Source organism: Erythrolamprus reginae, chromosome 1 (genome assembly GCF_031021105.1).
Source record: "Erythrolamprus reginae isolate rEryReg1 chromosome 1, rEryReg1.hap1, whole genome shotgun sequence".
NCBI lineage: Eukaryota > Metazoa > Chordata > Lepidosauria > Squamata > Dipsadidae > Erythrolamprus > Erythrolamprus reginae.
Genome location: NC_091950.1, coordinates 354,564,789 through 354,581,311, shown reverse-complemented (window position 1 = coordinate 354,581,311; position 16,523 = coordinate 354,564,789). Strand labels below are relative to the sequence as shown.

Genomic DNA, 16,523 nt, shown 5'->3' with positions numbered 1-16,523 from the left:
CTGGTCCTACCCTTCACTCCTCCCAAGCACTCCTTGTCTGGCCTGATAAGGGTGACGGCAGGTGATGGAGACTCGATTCATATTCCAGAGAGAGAGAGCGAAGAGCCCCTGTACTTGCCATATCTCTCAGACGCTTCTTCTGGCCTTTGTTGGTCCCTGTCCGCTGAACCTTGTGCACACCTTGGTCCCTTGGGGAGATGCATGACTTGTTCTCCACCCTGATACCACTGCTGCTGCCACCTCCAAAGCCTGCCCACTGCTTCCACAGCTCCTTGCGCAGCAGTTAAATTTAGCACACCTCACAATGGGGAAGATGTCCTCTCCTCCTCTTGGAGCCCATTACAATCCAGAGCATCGGCCACAACTGGGCTGGGTTGGGTCAGTGTTTCAGGGTGAAGAGCAAGTCGCGCCTCTCCTCAAGTGGTCAAGGTGTATGCAGCACCAACAAGTGCCAGAAGAAGCACCTGCAAAATATGGGGGTGCTTCGCTCATGCTCTGGAATATGGGGCAAGTATCTATCCCACGCTCTTGCCCTAACCTTCTCAGGCCAGGTGAGGAGTGACTGTGAGAGGAGGGTGAGGGGTGGAGCCAACCAGTGGTGGCTTCAGCGGACCGGGAGCCACAGCAGGGTGATGAAAGAGCTGCATGCAATTCCGTAACCACAAGTTGCAGATACCCGCCCCAGGTGAATGCCAGGCAAAGAGTCCCAAATAGGTGAAAACAGCAGAGTCTACCAAGCTAAAAACTTAAATAGGAAGTGGAACGAGGTGTGGAAAGCCAGAAAATTTATGGAATTATTTGATACTTCACTTTCCACCATATGGGCTTAGCCATTGCACAACATTAACAAATAAATGAGTTCCTTGAATGTTGCCAACTTACCAAATCATTTTTCATGATTTTTACAAGACGCTTTACTTGATCTGGTAGATCCCTATGGGGAAAAAAATAAGAAAAAAGATGAATCAAGTTGATAGAGAAGTGATGCCTGAAAAAATATCTAAAAAGACAACTCTGTTAAAAAGCAATAGTAAAATCAGAAATTCAAGTACCACTGTGCCTCCTGCAATAAAGCATTTTGAAAAGACTAGGATAATTGCACAATACAAATATTTGTCTGGAAGTCCCCCAGGGAACATTATAATACAGGACCATCATATATTTGTTTTTGTTTACAATAGGATAAGTAAAACAGTACTTAGAAAAGGGAGTGATTCATCAGCAAAAGTGGTTGATGACTCATGTCTAACAGCTAGGAGCTTCAGTATCTATCCAGTCAGATCTGCCTCTGCAAAAATATACACGGTAGCATTTTGTTTTCAGTTGTGCATAAAATTTAATAGTATTGGAAATTACTGTATTTTGTGAGAAAAGGAAGGAAGGAAAGAAGGAAGGAAGGGGGAGGGATGGAAGAAAGGAAGCATGTCACCTCATTCTTGAATTATTAGTTACTGCTTGAAGCTATTATATAGAAGCATCTTAATAGGTTTTATTTTATTTTATTTTATTCACTTGTCCAATACACAAATACATAGGAAGAAAAATAGACATGTGGTAATATATATAAGGGTAAAAGTGAACTTAGAGGAGAGGATATATGAAAGGAAGAGAATATATATGATAGGTGAAAGAAAGGAAAGACAATTGGACAGGGGACGAAAGGCACACCAGTGCACTTATGTACGCCCCTTACTGGCCTCTTAAGAACCTGGAGAGGTCAATCGTGGAGAGTCTAAGGGAGAAATGATGGGGGTTAGGGGTTGACACAATTGAGTCCGGTAATGAGTTCCACGCTTCGATAACTCGATTGTTGAAATCATATTTTTTACAGTCAAGTTTGGAGTGAAGATAGTCATGAAAAATAGAAGAGGAGCTAACCCTTGGTCTCAGAATCAGAAGTGAGTTGTTGGTCTGTTACTTCATTTGTCCTTTTTCATAGATTTCCCATACATAAGGATGCCCTGACATTTCCTGAAACAGCTTCATATCAGTGAAGATAATTAACTTTGATAAGATAGTTCCTTGATGTATATGGCTAGTAGGTGAAAATCTAGGATATATAATATATCCATCTGTTTTATCCTTAGTAGATAATAACTTCTAGGAAAAGTATTTATTAGTTCATGGGCACTGTAATAATATCAATGAACATAATGGCAGCTTTTGGGAAAAGGGGGAAAGAGGGAATACTTATTTTTCTCCACCTCTTTCTCAAGTGAATACGGGAAGCCAAGGAATATCAAAAGAACAAACCTTTACATTATAATTCCAAGATAAAAGTGTTGGATAATATTGATGTTCTGTTCCTTTGATGTCTTTTTGTACTGTCCCAAGACAATTTCCACCCAAGTGGAGGGACAGCACCCAAAACTGAAAGGGTATGAAGCAGAATTGTTTGTGAACACCTCTCATAACCCTAGCGTTAAGAATACAACAGTAAACATTTTAATAAAAAATAATTTTCTGACATTTCATGACATTTTCAGTCTGTCACTTTGACTATTTCGCCTACGTGAAGTAATCCTGCAAAAGTCAGCACGTCAGGGATCCAGGATTTTCACCTATTTTTCTTACTAGGAAGCTGATTAAGATAAACCGATCATTGATTTTCTATCATTAGCAGGAGGAACAGCACATTCTGTTCTTTTCTAATCAACAGAGAAATCAATGAAGAAATAAGCAGAATTACTGGAAACAAAAATGAGTATGACTGCTCTCCAGGACCTACAAAATTTTCTAAACAGTGCTAGAATGAAAACCATAAATTAGCAAACAGTAGCAATGGACAGAAAGTGCCTTATTCCCAGAAAATCTCTCAGGAACACTGGGAGAGAAGAAAACAGATGTAATGTATATGTGCAAAACACGGATTTGTATGTCAACAATGCAGCATAATGGTTAAATAAAAATAAATAAATATGCAGTGTCAAAATTTAATTCAGCTCTTGGGCCACAGAGGTTGCCAATTTCTGGCTAATGATGTTAGAAGTGCATAGATTGTATCAAGAACACTGTGAACTATTAGCTGTTCCGGAAAATTTGTTACTGGAGAATTGCTGGGCAAGAATGCTTAAATCAACCAATCTTGAAGAAAATATAAACTTTCTAGAATGCAACATTTTGCAAATGCCGTGTGCGTACAATTAAAAACAAAAACAAACCATACTTAGCCTGTGCTCCTGGAACTGCCTGATTGAGAATAGCATGTGCTTCAGTAAATTCACCAATACCAATTGAATAGCCTGTGAGGTTAGCATTGAATTCACGAAGGATATCTGGAAGAAATGGCAAATCATGGAGGAAAGAAAGAAAATCAAGGATCTCTTTTGAGGAAAATTTACTCAAGAGTTACTAGATGTAGTGATCTATTTTTCGTAGGGCTAGCATTGTATCAGACCAAATTAACTATAAATTAGTTCTCTATGAAGTTATTCATGTAAACAAGTCCTCAAAGTCTTTTCAAGAATATATTGGTAAGAGGGACAAGGCCATTATCCCTCTTATCAGTACAGTGGTACCTCTACTTAAGAACTTAATTTGTTCCGTGACCAGGTTTTTAAGTAAAAACATTTGTAAGTAGAAGCAATTTCCCCCCTAGGAATCAATGTAAAAACAAATACCTCATTAACATGTTAATTATGTTAATTTAAACTCAGTCCCTACCAATAAGACTTGAGCATAACCCATGCTGGACTCTCTTTCCAGAGGCATTGGAGAATGCTTTGTTTGCTCTGGACTGCCAAAGCCTCCTTAAGCGCCACTGAAAGGCTCCTCTGGCAGCTCAGAAAAGCCCAAGATGACCGGGATTAAAAGGGGAATGGCAGGAAACTGGCCGGGCCTTCGTGCTGCTCTCAAATTTCCTGGGAAATTTTTCCGGGCTCAGGTTCTTAAGTAGAAAATGGTTCTTAAGAAGAGGCAAAAAAAATCTTGAACACCCGGTTCTTATCTAGAAAAGTTCTTAAGTAGAGGCATTCTTAAGTAGAGGTACCACTGTATATTATTAGCATGTCTTGGAATATTTCTGAAAATGCTTTAGAGCAGGGAGATCCAACCTTGGCAACTATAAGCCTGGTGGACTTCAATCCCCCAGTCCTTTAGACTTAAAGTTACCAAGTTGGGGTCCCTGCTTTAGAGATCACTGATCAGCAGGAATACTCCAATTCTTTCCCAATTTTACTGGACAAGCCAGAGATTGAATATGAGGTTGTTTTCACCTAAAACGTGTGCTGCTCTATTAAATTATAGGTCTTCTATCTATGTTTCCTAAAGTGAACAATAGGATTACCTATTACAAATGGGATATAGAAACACAGGAAAAGGTACAGAAGAGAGCAACCAAAATGATAAGGGGACTGGAAACCAAGACATACAAAGAGAGGTTACTGGAACTGGGCATGGATAGTCTAGCAAAAAGGAGGGCTAGGGGGGACATGATAGAGGTATACAGGTACTTGAGGGGCTGCCACAGAGAGGAGGGATTCACACTATTTTCCAGGGCACCAGAGGGCCAGACCAAGAGCAACAGATGGAAGCTGACCAAGGAGAGATTCAACCTGGAAATAAGGAAGAACTTCCTGACAGTGAGGGTGATCAACCAGTGGAACGGCCTGCATGCAGAAGTTGTGAATACTCCAACATTCGACACATTCAAAAAGAGATTGGACTGCCATATGACTGGGCTGGTGTAGGGATTCTGCTTGAGCAGGGGGTTGGATTAGATGACCTGCAAGGTCCCTTTCAACTTAAACAAACAAACAAATACTGAACAGCAAAACATGGATATATGGAGGGTGAAACGTGAAATGCTGATGCAAAGAAAAGCTAATGAGAATCTCATATGCCTTCAACTGCAATTTTAGAAATATATATATATTTAGAAAGGCTGCCTAGCATTTGTTTCCCTTGTTTTGCTGTCCATGTTGGAAAGAGAAAGGGACTTCATATGTGTGTGTAGAGGGTTTCCATGTGTGAGTGTGGTCTGTGTACATATGTGAAAGGAAAAATAACAGATGGGAAATTATGACTTTTATAAATTAAAACATTGTATTTTCATTTGAAAGGTAATATATGCATACAGCTCTACTTAGTTTTGGTGTGTCTTCTGGTAGATACATATACAAAGCATACACATACACATATATTACACACAATTGATATATTACACACAATTGATATGGAGATTACAGAATTTCAATCCTGTAATCTCCATATCAATATCACAATTGATATGGAGATTACAGGATTGAAATTAACTTGGAGTTGGTAATTTGAGGTTGCCAAAGTAGAGAAGTTGATATTGCACAGGATTTTAATTTGCCTTCATTTTTTTCTATTTACTCTTCTGGTTAAAGTGCCATTCTAAATTAAAAAATGGCTTTGCTTTGAGCAATTGTTATAGGCTTTTTAATATTACCCATCTTATTCACTAATTTTGGAAATATATATTATTCAGCGGGAGTACAGATGTTTTTCTTTCTTTTTTCTTTTTATTTAAATTTAAATTTAAATGAGAATACAGATGTTTTATAGAGTAACAAAGCAGAACAAATATTAGAGGATTTCAATTTACCAATAAATAATTTGTTCATTGTAATTTATTATTACCGTAAATTCAAATTCTCCAAATAAATTGACCATCTATAATAAATGTCTTTTAAAACCCCAAAATTGTCTTATTTCCTATCTACAGATAAAATGATATTTTGATTATTCAAACATTCAAACCTGGTAGCAATACCTCATTTTAAGATTAAGTCTGATATCAACTGCAACATTGAGTTCTGTGCTGCAATGTGTCATGGATTCCATCCTTACTGAATCACTCATTCTGAATAACCACAGACAGCAACTGCTATTTTCTCATAGGGCAATTGCAAGAGCGAGTTTGACTTACTTGGTAAAGTTGTTACATTCTTTAATGAAGCATCTCCTCCAATGCTGCAATGAGAAAAACAGAAGAAGAAAGATACCAAGTTCCTGTTAGTGTAAAAGAGAACTTCTTTTTCAGGAAAAATTCAGTTTAGGTAGAATGATAACTGGAATCATGACATGCTGATATAAATAGCAGGGAAAGGAAAGGATGGACAGGACAAGGTGTATTAATGTGAGACACAAACAACCAGGCCCACATGTAAATAGTTTACATTAGTTGTTTTATGGCTCAATGCCTGTTTCACAGCAATCTTCCCAGACTGACAGTTTGCACCTGAGCTAGACTAGATAAGGTTCAGCAGCATTTGGAAGGGAGGAGTTCAGTGATGGGCTCCTACAGGTACGGTCAGGTATGCAGTACCAGTAGCAAAATTTTGGTCAGGTACACAATGAGGGAGGGAAGGAGAGAGGAAGGGTGGAGAGAGGGAGTGAGATAAGGATAAATCTGTTTCAGCTCACAATTTTTCCCTTCAAGGTTCCAGAATGCTGGAATCGCAGAACCTGAACAAAAATCTGATATTAAAACTTTGGTGAAGTTTTCAGAATGTCTGTGTCATTAGCTATGTTAAATCTACTGAATAGTTTCATTTTTACAAAAAGGGGATATGAAACCAGGCAACAGCTACCGTATGTCAGAGACAAATATGCCCGACTCCGTTCAATGGGAAGGTTTGAGAAAGTATTTATCCATGCAGGTATTCTATTCATAATTTTGCTCATATGCATCAGCACCTTCAAAACTAAGGATTTTCTCAATCCTATCCTAAAATAATCAAAGATCTTGAGTTCCACTTTTGGGAACATCATGTTTTTCTCTCTCGTGAAAATAGGGTCACTTTTAAGTATTCTTTTGAACTGTAGGCCAGCCAAATAATGTTTGTGTGTGTTTTTATGCAAAGGTATTTTATCATCTAAAAATGAATGTTTAAATGCAACTTTATAACAAAACATATTATTGTGGTTAGATGAGATAATCTAGAATAGTGATGGTGAACCCTTTTTGGTTCATGACTTTTTTTTTTCTTTTTTCCATTCTGGACTCTGGGTATGTTTTTCCTATTACAGTAAATGAGGTTGAATGTGTATACAGTGATCCCTCTATTATCGCGAGGGTTCCGTTCCAAGACCCCTCGCGATAATCGATTTTTCATGATGTAGGGTTGCGGAAGTAAAAACACCATCTGCGCATGCGCACCCTTTTTTTCTATGGCCGCACATGCGTAGATGGTGGAGTTTGCGTTCCCTGCCGCCCACGCAAAGGGGAAACCCCGATTCGGCTCCTCGCTGCTGCTGCGCTACCGAACAGATCAGCTGCTGGGCGGCCAAAGGAACCTTCCCTGGGTCTTCCCCCTCTTGCTGGCAGGCGGGCGAGCGGCGGGCATCAGCGAGGAGCCGGGGTTTCCCCTTTGCGTGGGCGGCCGGGAAGACCCAGGTTGGGGATTTGGGGGGGTGCTGGGAAGCCCCCCAGGCCGGCTGCGACCTTTTAAAACAGCCACGCCGCTTCCCAGCTGAGTCCTGAAGCCAAACGCCAAAGGCGAACTTCCGCGTTTGGCTTCAGGACTCAGCTGGGAAGCGGCGCGGCTGTTTTAAAAGGTCGCAGCCGGCCTGGGGGGCTTCCCAGCACCCCCCCGAACCCAGGTTGGGGGTTCGGGGGGTGCTGGGAAGCCCCCCAGGCCGGCTGCGACCTTTTAAAACAGCCGCGCCGCTTCCCAGCTGACTCCCGAAGCCAAACGCGGAAGTGGGTTTTTTTTAAATTAATTTTTTTAAAAAATCGCGATATAGCGTTTCGCGAAGATCGAGATCGCGAAACTCGAGGGATCACTGTAATTTTAGAAGAGATGTGCTGTGTGTGTGTGTACATACACTTTATATAGTAGATAATCAGGGGTGGGCTACTGCCTGGACCAGGGGGGACACAGTGGGGTAGCGAAAATGGAGCTACACCCCAGAGCACCCAATTTGCACTGAAAGATGTTGAAACAAAATGCATAAGCCATGCCCACAATGTGGTAGTAAAAGTTTTGGTAGCCCATCACTGGAGGAGTTGGACCAGTGGTGAAATCCAAACATTTTCACTATCGATTCTGTGGGTGTGGCTTGGTGGGCATGGGTTGGTGGGTGTGGTTTGGTGATGTGTTGGTGGGCATGGCCAACTTGATTAGTCTCACCCTTAAGAAATTTCTCCTTAGTCCAACTCACAATAAAATAGCACTGTTCCAATATTTAAAATAGAATAGAATAACAGAGTTGCAAATGACTTTAGAGGTCCTCTAGTCCAACCCTCTGCTTAGGCAGGAAACCCTATAACACTTCAGACAAATAGTTGTCCGATCTCTTCTTAAAAATTTCAGGGTTGGAACTTTTACAATGGAATAATTTGCCATCGCTAGATGCTTTCAAAAAGAGTGAGGGAAGTTCTAAATTGTGTGCTTCACAGCAGAAGCAATGCAGTTGGATAGATCACGCATACATTAAAGCCTGTATGATCAAGCTGCATTCCAACTGCAATCGTTAAGTGGAGCTATTAACTGAGGGGATTTACTATCACTTCAGGCAAACTGGTGGGAACCGGCTGGATTTCACCTGTGCTTAGACCTTGCCATCTAGTGCCTACATAATGATTCCAGACAAATTCCCCACTTGACGCCTCCTCTTGGCATGGCCAATTTCTCTCTGACAATAAATGAATAAGTGCTTATGGGGTATTAATGATTGTATGATCTGAGCAAAAACTGAACTTGTTAATGACCAATAGAAACCTTCACATAACATGGCTAGTGTTTCTTATTCTAAATATACTCTGGTTTCTACAGAATAAAGGCAACCTTTATTTTGAAGGAAAGGGCAACTTTTAAACTTTCCTTTGCATAGCAAATCCAGCATAGCAATTATAAAGAAATTCAGGAATTAGACCTCCTCCAGAAAATTCTGAAAACTGTAATCCTACAGAGAAAGGGATATAGACTCATAGTACAGTATTCTTAGCACATCAGCAAATAACAGCTCTCTACATTTTTGATGTGTCATTTCAGGTAAACCCCTTAAAAGTGGTATTATTTAGCCCCCTTGATATAGAATAGATGGTGAGACTTTAAAAAATGCAAAATGAATAAAGTTGGCCTTCTTGCTGAATGGTTTGATGTTTTTTACGGAATGTTCAGAAATAGCCCAGTTCAGTGTATTTTGATCTTCTGAAAGAGTATTCATCAACAATTCCTTTGATAGGTCACAGGCACACACAAGCGGCATATGGGGCTCTTGCAAAGTTCTTGCTTTGCATTGAAGGGAATATGGGATAAAAGAGGTGGTGATGGTCCAGGAGCAGCAAATCCATGATGAGTGAGTTGCATTCCCAACCATGGTGGAAAGGAAACGGAGTCTAGTTCACAAGTAACCAGCGGTGAGCTATGAGCCGGAACACTAAATTGCGCTCGCAGCCGCGGCTCATAAGTTCTTGCGGGACCAGCGCGATTTTGCTGCTGCACCTGTGGAGGAAGCAAAATCACGCACAGAACCGCAGGTGTGCCCGTGTTTTAGCGAGGTTTTTTTGCTTCCGTGCATGCTGAAACACGAGCGCACCTGCAGCTCCGTGTGCAATTTTTGCTTCCTCCCGCAAGAACGTATGAGCTGCAGCGTTGAGCGCAATTTAGTGTTTTGGCTTGCAGCCCACCACTGCAAGTAACACACAGCCTAACTGTTGCAACAGCTCTCAGACTAGGGGAGGATTGCTGCTACCGCTGCTACCGGTGCACTGCGTGAGCAGCTTTGGTTGTGTTGCATGTGCATGCATACTGTGCATCCCCAGCATGTTTTTGCTTCTGCGCATGCACAGGAAGCAAAAATGCACCAAAATCTTGCAAGGGGACGTATGTGTGAGAGATTTTGATAATTTGCGTGGAAGCAAAAAAATCGCCGAAATCTCACACCTGTGTATCCCCTTGCAAGATTTTTCTTCTGTGCATGCACAGAAAACAAAAAGTACAAAAAAAGATGGCAGTGCCTATAGGACTGCCACCGGAGCAGTCGCATGCAAATTGCACAATCTGGCGGATGCTACCAATGCACAGTCTGCTACTGCTCCGGTAGCAACTCTTTACTGACTCAGACATGTCCTGGTAGTGATCTGATTCAGGCCAAACTGTAGTTTCAGCCCTCATCTGTGAATCCATTGCAATAATGAAAGTTATAAAAAGAGGATGAAGGCAGTGTTACAAGAATCACTGGGAGAAATCTCTCTCTCATTATATACTCTGGGTCTCTCTTAGGTGTTACCATCTGTTAGCTGGGTAACTTGACAGGTGGATAAACCTGCTCTTCTAAGCATTTATCTAAACTGGCCCCAGTCTAGAAAGAGAGAAGGACAAGTGCATGTTTTCCCCACCAGCTGTGAAATTAACCCAACGGACTCCATCAGCGACTAGACTGGCAGTAAGCAGACAAGGACAGCGCCATCTGCTGTGCTTGTGATCCTAGCAGAATATTGTAGCTGACTTTTCTGCTGATTCAAGGATTGATGAATAGCACTTTAACCAGCCATGACTTGAGCCCAAAGAGAGCAGACTTACCTCCACGCCAGACCCCGATATTGTGTATGCATATCCCACATATCATTTGGTCCTGATCCTATTCCAATACCAGCCTATCTCAGAAACAACAGAAAGAACAATTTCACCATTTATGCATTTTGTGTTTTCTTTTCCTTTTTTATTGTTCACATAAAACTATCCCCTTAAGTCTTTGGCGCTTCCAATATGAGCATCTGACCCTTTTTAGTCATGTTTATATAATAATTATATACCTAAAAATGTGAGATCACAGATGCCGGCTCTTTAACTATTGTTAGCCTTCATATACATCAAGTTCTTCCCAAGAATCTAGACCGGGGGTGTCAAACTCGATCTCATTGAGGGCCACATCAGGATTGCGTTTGACCTCAGGGGGCCAGGGTGGGTGTGGCCATGTCGGGAAGGCGCCTTTTGTGGCCTAAGTGCTCTGCCAGTGGAAACGAGCTTCTGAGCTCCGTTTCTGACTGCAAAGGCCTCCTGCGACACTCTGCCAGAGAAAACGGAGATTGGGAGGGCCAAACATAGCCCTCATGAGCTCCATTTTAAGCTGTGATGACCTCCTACAATCCCCTGCCAGTAAAAATGGAACTCGGGAGGGCCATGCAAGCTCCATTTTTGCTGGCCGAGGCACCAATGACTGGTCCTTCACTGTTTCCAGGGTGGCCCTACAGGCCAGATCTAGGTGCACCACAGGCCGGATCTGGTCCCCGGGCCTTGATTTTGACACCCCTGATCTAGATCGTAGTATTGTATTCACATAGTATATGTAAGAATCCGAGCAGTGTAGCCTTTTGTAACTGAGATGAAAATTTTGTCAAATGCACAGATTTTCTAAGTGGGCCCAAAATTTATTATTAATTAATTAATTAATATTAATTTATTAGATTTGTATGCCACTCCTCACCTAGTTGGTCAGATGTTTAGGTGGATTTGCCATTTTTTATCCACCCATCATTATTATAACCCTCCCTTGCATAGCATTTGAAAGGTTTGACATAGGGGAGGCATACACCGTATCCCATCAACAAGATTTATGGATGTACAAAATGGTTTTTTGAACTGCTATGAGCAGGAAGCAAGATTAATGGAGCAATATGGTGAGAAATCCATCGAGAAATGATACACTATCCGTTCACTGAGCTCTTGTACTACTGGTCCCATTATTTATTTAAGTGAAGCTGAATGGAGAGAAGTCTGAAAGAGGTTGATGCATATGTGTAAAGGTGCTACAAAAACAGAACACTGCTTGGTAGTCCATGGAATGCATCAAAGAGACAAAATGAAAATGATCGGCAGGAGCAAAGGCACAATTTAGATATGGGTACTCCTCATTTAGGCCACCCCCAGGCTTCTTCTGCACCGTGTTTCCCTCCCATTCTGGAACAATCAGGAAATCCTGCCACCTTAATTCTTCCTCCCATCCCACCTACACAAAACAAGCACTTAGAATGCATCCAAAACACCTGAGCTACACCTGCTCATAAAACTTTAATACCTGACATTCCAAGGGTTGTGATCCTTCATCTGAAATCTTGCTATCAACAAATTTTAAAGTTGGTGCATTTGCAAACAAAAAAACCAAAAAACCAACAACTTGATTTTGGTTTTTCCTTACGGTCAGTCTCTATCATGCTTTATATTAAAGTATCAGAGACAGTAACAAATCTAATAAACTATAAACTATAACTGTAATGCAGAGGTCTTTTGCCACTCATACCAATAGTCCAACTTTGCTCAAGTTCAGGCAGTCAGGAATAAAGTAACAAGAATGATGAAGCTTTCCTTTAGAACTCAAAACAGTTGCTATCAATGCCTGATTAAATTACTTAATGAAGTTATTAAATAAGTTATTAGGTTTGTTGAAACCTAATAACTGGATTTACATGAAAACTTGAGCCCTAATGATTTGATTCATACTGAGTCAGAGGTGAAAAAAATCTCATTAGGGCTGAGAATTACGGTGAACCTACAGCTATATTTCCCCAGTGGGAGCGGCCTCCTCCTCCCCCAGGAGCCAGCCATTGGACCTGTACTCTGTATTTAAATAAACAAAGGGAACTGTAGCTTTCCCAAGGAAAAGAATGAGAAAAGAAGCAGGCTTCTTACAGTCAAGGAATCTCCCAAGGCAGCTATTACTTGCACATCAGCTGGTTTTAGGCTATGCACTGTGAAACAAAAATAAGAAAAGAACAAAGAAAATAAATGTTGTAATTAAACCTCTTGCAGGAAGCAGAATTCAATTCTTGCTCATTTCAGCAACAAAAAGCCTTATTCATAATTTTTGTCTTTTTGTCTTTTTTCTCTTCACAATGTCACCTTTGTTTCACCCACAGTTCTCTACAGAGGAGCATACCATTGAATTTATTTGTTTGTTTGTTTATTTATTTATTTATTTATTTATGCATTTATTTATTTAAATTTAATTTAATTTTACTTATATTACAAAACAGTAAAAAGAAGTCAAAAACTACTATCTAAACTCTAAAACCCTAATAAGACTAATGTAAAATAGATACAACAACATGCATACATACCAATCCTTCACGTTCATATCTGTGGCCATATATGTGAATGTCGTGGTTCTAGTTCAGCAGATGGGCATTCCCTGTACTTTCTGTACAACCTATGATGCCTTTATATTAATGCTGGTGGGGACTCCATCAGATTCTGGATACTGCCAGATGGCATTAACCTGGTTTCTGAGCACCGTATTCCAGGCCCATTCTTCTTTTGGCATAGGAAATGCTTCTTTTTCTTTTAAGTTAGGTCTTCCCTTGATTTAAAGAGCTATCTCTCACCATTTCTTCCAAACATTCCTGTTAATGAACATAACCTCTTGACTGTACCTATGTAATATTATTGCATTACTTTACCAATTCATGGTTTCCACTGGTTCTATCCTCTCCTTGAAAGCCATTGAAGGTAGTGGTTTTTAAATATGCTAAATAAATAGAGATAGTCCTTGTTTAACAACCACAATTGGGATCATCAATTTGGTTGTAAACTGAAATGGTTGCTAAATGAAACACAACTCTGCTTGTGGTCTTTACTTTGCTTTACAGACCTGAGCAGATTGTAAATGCAAGGATTGGTTGTAAAGTTACTTTTTCATTGCCATCATAACTGAACAGTCACTAAATAAGGCAGTTGCTATATATGAACTACATATAAAGTATTCATACTCTTAAGAAAAAATAGTATAATAATGCAAGTAAGGTCCCAAAGTTAGAAATAACTATTTATTAGCAGCTGAGCCACAAATTATCTATTTTTTTTTTCAATTCAAAGAGCAAACACGCTAATGAACTAGTTGGACATATGTTGCATCAATGCATTTCAACAAGAAATGCAAACTTATTCCAGAATGCTAGCAACTGTTCTGATATGTTGCAGAAAAAAAACCCTGAGAAATCTTTCTGAGAAATCTTAAAGATGTAATAAGTAGTACAGTACAACAGAAACTTGTATAAATCACAGCCAACATCAGGATGTTTTCATAAATTTACAATAATCAGATTATAATCTTGTACATACCTTAGAATAAATTCAGACAAACTCTTTTTGAATTACTTAGTGATAAATACACATGAGTGAATCTCACACTTTTATATTTTGTATATAAATGAACAATCCAAATTTCCTTTAAAATATTATTTCTCCCCAATGACCACAAACTAGTTCAAAGTCATCCACTTGGCTTTGTGCTTAAGGAAGGACAAGAATTCACAAACTCCTGCTTCCTAGGCTGGTGCCTTCACCACTAGACCAAATTGGATCTCTATAGCAGGGGTCTCCAACTTTGGCAACTTTAAGACTTGTGGACTTCAACTCCCAGAGTTCTTCAGCCAGCTTTTTACAATTAAAGAGAAAGAACAGGTATAATTTTATGCAGTTTGGGAGATGTTTTATAAATGGATAGAGCAAAAGAAAGGAGTGTGGAATTGAAGAAAAAATGAGTAAGAAATATAACTGTATATCAAGATGAAATGTGTAATATATTGAAAAAAGGATAAAAGGGAATGTAATGAGAGAAAATTGTAAAAAGATATAAGAAAAAGTTGTAAAACCAGATGACACACTGCTGATGGGGAAAAAATACTTTATGAATTAAGACCAGAATTATTTTCTTTGGGAATAATGAAAGAAAATATGAAAAAGGAAATCTATTATATCATACAACAGATAATAATGGCAGCAAGAATTACATTAGCACAAAATTGGAAAAAAGACAAGAACCCCTCAAATGCTATGATTGTAAAAAAAGCACAAGGTGCTAGAATGCGCAGAAATGAGTAAACTAACCATGGAACTGAGAGAGAGAGAGAGAGAGGAAACAGGGTACTATAAAATTCGGGATAGATAGTACAATTGGCTCGAAAAGAAAAGTAAAATTAATGTGTGAATTAGGATAAGAATAAAATCTCATAAAAATGTGATAAGGCGTTGTAACAGTTGTAAGATAATGTATATAATCTTACATATAATTATTGGATAATAGTTAATAGTGATGAATAGGTAAAGATAAAAAAATGTTTAGGTATAAAACAATAGCCATAAGTGAGGAAATATAGAATTGGAAAGGAGAATTCCAATGATGTAAAACTGTATTAGTGGAACCATATTTTATGTATGTGTGATTTGTATCTTTGTCTTGTATGTTGTTTTGATTTTAACTTGGGAAATTGCAATAATGTTTTTGTGTATGTATAATGGGGAAAAAACTAAAAAAAAACAAATTGAAAAACAGCTGAGATTACCTGAAGTAGGATATTTGATGGATGGTGCTGTATCCTTGCACAGCATCAGGCTTCCATAAACTGGAGTATTTTCCTTCTGGTAAGTGTAGTTGCTGTTTTTGTATGTCATAAAATATGGCTGGGCCTACAGAACAGGGATAGCCAAGTCAAAGTGAAAAGATGGTCCCACAGCGCCCTCCAGAGGCAAGTCTGTCTTACAAATAACTCAGATATTGTAGTCCTCTGTACCTTTGATTAGGGACCAACCAGGTGAGATAAGAGGAGATTATGAGATCTCAACAATCTTAACAGGATTAAAGCAGGCACTGTTTCTCAAGCAGAAGTCAACTGCCCTCATATTGGTGTTTATATCTAAATCTCTCACACATTTATCCCCCACATCTCAATTACTGTTGATCTTCAGAAGAAAATACACAGGCATTTGGTGGGATGAATAACTGCTTAAGTATGGGATTCATAGGAGGGAGGCATGCCAGTTACCTGCCCTTCAGAATCACAGATTGATTTGATTAGTCTGATAAGAGGAGCTTCTATCAAATACGCGCACACACAAAATCCAGAGAGCGAATCATGCAGCTCCTGTTATCTTCTTTTATTAACAAGATATCCCAAGAATATTTATTAACAAGATAACCCAAGAACTCTGGGTATACTTTCTTCTAGAAATTATCACGATTCCTTAGACCAGGGGTAGGCAAAGTTGGCTCTTCTATTACTTGTGGACTTCAACTCACAGAATTCCAGAGCCAATCATGCTAGCTGAGGAATTCTGGGAGTTGAAGTCCACATAGAAAGAGCCAACTTTGCCTACCCCTGGTCTAGACCAGTATATTCCCCAAGAGCCAATCTGGAAAACCATCAATTTTTAGGCAGTCAATGTGGGTGGCAAGATCTAAAGAAGACCAACATGAGAGCACCTTCTCATCCATTCACCTTTCAGGAGTTCAGACATCACAATGATACTCACTAGTGATTTATTAGGTCCTTGGAGTGAGTAAGGGATTCTAGTGAATTCAGATGGAGCCACATTGACACTTCTCCTCAAGTCATCTCTCACTTTCCAGATACATATATATTTTCTGGTGTCTCATTTTATGCATAGAACTTCCTCACTGAGGTTAGTGAAATTATAGGACAATTCTCACTTCTATTATATATGTTAGTGTCAGCATCCTGTCAAGGCTAACCCAGATAATTTTGCAACTGAATGTTTTTTTTCCTATTTTGTAGAATTTATACAGTTCATAGAAAAGAAACAGGATTAGGCTGG

At 39.6% G+C, this 16,523-nt stretch overlaps 1 protein-coding gene across 2 annotated transcripts in view; it reads right to left on the bottom strand.

Annotated features, from left to right (window-relative positions):
* PLB1 (phospholipase B1) overlaps positions 1-16,523 on the bottom strand; it is a 134,044-nt gene that overhangs the window by 58,455 nt on the left and 59,066 nt on the right. For both annotated transcript variants that reach the window (XM_070740930.1, XM_070740939.1), the window contains exons 30-35: positions 15,254-15,377; positions 12,603-12,661; positions 10,497-10,570; positions 5,894-5,937; positions 3,167-3,275; positions 883-934 (exon numbers count right to left, since the gene is read on the bottom strand). In XM_070740930.1, the coding sequence (XP_070597031.1) occupies positions 883-934; positions 3,167-3,275; positions 5,894-5,937; positions 10,497-10,570; positions 12,603-12,661; positions 15,254-15,377 (462 nt within the window). The remainder of the gene's footprint in view (positions 1-882; positions 935-3,166; positions 3,276-5,893; positions 5,938-10,496; positions 10,571-12,602; positions 12,662-15,253; positions 15,378-16,523) is intronic.